General features: G+C 31.5%; 1 protein-coding gene across 1 annotated transcript; it reads right to left on the reverse strand.

The window, feature by feature from the left end:
• Positions 1-1,215: 1,215 nt before the first annotated feature.
• LOC108370893 (DEAD-box helicase Dbp80-like) lies at positions 1,216-1,598 on the reverse strand. Its single transcript, XM_017626321.1, has 2 exons — positions 1,488-1,598; positions 1,216-1,426 (listed from the first exon to the last, which is right to left on the reverse strand). The coding sequence occupies exons 1-2, from the start codon at positions 1,540-1,542 to the stop codon at positions 1,245-1,247; spliced, it is 237 nt and encodes a 78-aa protein (XP_017481810.1). The 5' UTR covers positions 1,543-1,598; the 3' UTR covers positions 1,216-1,244.
• Positions 1,599-2,622: the final 1,024 nt, after the last annotated feature.

Below are 2,622 nucleotides of genomic sequence, written 5' to 3' on the forward strand. Positions count from 1 at the left end.
TTCATAATGCTTAAATTTTTCTGTCAGTACTGACAATTCCCTTCCTATTTCTGTAAAACCATCTCTGGTTTGCCTAAATAGCTTGAAAAGATCAACTTCGGTTGATCTGCACTTTACGCAAGACCAGCGAAGGCCCTTGCCATCATTAATAGCGTCCAGAATTCTTCCCGTCAAACCAGCACATTTCAGATGGTAAATACCATCACACAGCCAGCACGATAAGTAGCGTTCAGAATCGCTTTTAATGTGGCAAGTATCAAGATCGCACTTCATATTGAAAGATTTATGTAATAACACCCGTTAATAAAAAGAGAAACAAAATAAATTGTAACAATTAAGGAGCTGATGTAAATAGCTTTAAATAAATGTAGCGAACAGTTTGAGTATCACTGTAATTATGACACTTAATAAATGCAACGCAAACAGCTGTGACAAGAATTACTAGAAGAAGTAAACAAAAAGAGTACAACAAATGTGCAAAAACAAATGTGCAAAAACAAAATAAATTCAGTTAACTACAGAGAATACAACAACAATGATAGCAGCAAATGACTCGGCAACATTAGAATGTATGCTAGTGAAATTTAATTAAATTTAGTTTAATATAAAACACAATAACTTTCACTTAGCTTAAATTATTTCACACTAAGATGCTCATAGGCACTTTTTATCACTACTTTAACTCAGAATTAGCACAATAAATTTAGCAAATAGAAAGCCAAAATCAGTGCACAATATAAGTACAACCTCACAGCTTGACGTTTGCAAAGTGATTGACTATTTTAGAAAATAAATGTTCTTTTAGATAAATACCACATATTTGGCAACTTTCATAGACATTTTTGGAATAAGCGATGAGCAAAGTACAAAAAATGAAGAAAAATAGGAGCTCATAAAAATTTAACCGATGAAAACTCCCAACAAGCTAAAACGAACAATATATTGTTATACATCATTTTAAAGGTATATAAATCCTCCTTTCAAAACTTTTTCGATTTTAAAATCGGATGGAAAATAGTCAAGCAATTAATAGATAAGTGCATCAAGTACGAAAATACACTAAGTATTGTTTCGGATGTATTTCATGACTTTTTTTTTGTAGCACCGTGTTATTCGAAATAAAGTTGTTATTCAAAAAACTAAGTGTGACACCTCTTATTAAACACGCTCTACATATACATTTTTAGCAGCCCATTTATCTCATGAACAATATTTCGCAATGGTAAATTTAAAAAAAAACGTACTTACTTATGGATGCGAATGCATTGATCATGATGGCCTTGCGTTGCAATCATTACATCAGCTTCATCCAGAACAAATACTCGTATTTTTTTCAAATCGAAAACGCGGTATTTTAATCCCCAATCTAATATTTTTCCAGGTGTCCCAATAACTATGTGATCCTTTAGCTTGCAATTATGAGTAACTTAAATGATTTAAGAAAAATAATAAAGCTGTTTTTCAAAGCAAGAGTTGGCTTTACGTACCTTCTTCGCCACGGACTGCAAACTTTAGTTTAATATCTGGACAAAACTGCGCCATTCTAGCAGCAACCTCCCCCGTTTGAATTGCTAGTTCGTATGTGGGTGAAATACAAAGAACCTAAAATAATTAAATACCAAGATATGATATAGGAAATGTCACTGTAAACCAAATTATGTTATCTCTAAACATTATATTATAAAGCCTAAAAATGTGTATGTTCCCTTACAGTTCAGCTAAAACTGGACTCGATTTTGTTCCGTTTTTTTGCCAAATATTTCTTGAACCCTCCTCGTACGCCACTTTTAAACAGGGACCGTAACGGTTATGCTTTTTTCCAAAAAAGTCAAAAATAATAGTTTTTTTTTTCGATATGTTTTCAGTCAAAAATAAAAGTTACAAGTTGACTTTTATTTTTTTAGTAAAAAAAAAGTTAAAATATGACTTATTTTTTCGGTGAAAAATAAAAGCTAACACTTGACTTTTATTTTTTTGGTCAAATAAAAAAGTTAAAATATGACTTTTATTTTTTCGGTCAAATATAAAAGTCAAAACTTTACTTTTATTTTTTCACTCAAAAAAAAGAGATAAAATATGACCTTATTTCTTCGATCGAAAATAAGAGTTAAAATTTGTTTGCTGTAAGTGTAAAAGTATTACAAATATAATTATTCTATTCATTAATGGGCACGTCCAGAAGGCGCAACAGCTCAGTAACTGTTGCCATTGCACCTTCTGAACGCGTTGTTGTGTACTTCTGATCAACTGAACAGTTGCGTGTTATATGATTGTAATATTTTTCTGATCATTAGAAACAACATGTTGTTGAGAGTTGAATTTGACAGCTAATGCATCAAGCCGTTCAGAAGACGCATAACGATCACTGATATTTTTAGCAACGGTTGCGCTCAACTGCTGCGCCTTCTGAACCTACCCAATGTCTCATTTGCCTTTGCTTTGTTTGTCACTACCAGGGACCGTAACGGTTATAAGTTTTATTATAAAAATCACTTTTTAATCGTTATTAACTGAGTTTTATTTTTTGCTCGGAAAATAATCGTTACGTTTTAAGTTTTTTTTTTTGCTCGGAAAATAATAGTTATTTCTTGAGTTTTATTTTTTACTCAGAAAATAAAACTT

Source organism: Rhagoletis zephyria, unplaced genomic scaffold (genome assembly GCF_001687245.7).
Source record: "Rhagoletis zephyria isolate East Lansing unplaced genomic scaffold, Rhagoletis_zephyria_1.1 Rzeph_scaffold_04557, whole genome shotgun sequence".
NCBI lineage: Eukaryota > Metazoa > Arthropoda > Insecta > Diptera > Tephritidae > Rhagoletis > Rhagoletis zephyria.

Excerpts from the sequence above, each read along its gene's own strand:
- LOC108370893 (XM_017626321.1), bottom strand. The coding sequence starts at position 1,542 with ATGGCGCAGTTTTGTCCAGATATTAAACTAAAGTTTGCAGTCCGTGGC. Across the intron at positions 1,427-1,487 it reads TGCAGTCCGTGGCGAAGAAG|TTACTCATAATTGCAAGCTA; the intron begins GTACGTAAAGCC and ends AAATCATTTAAG.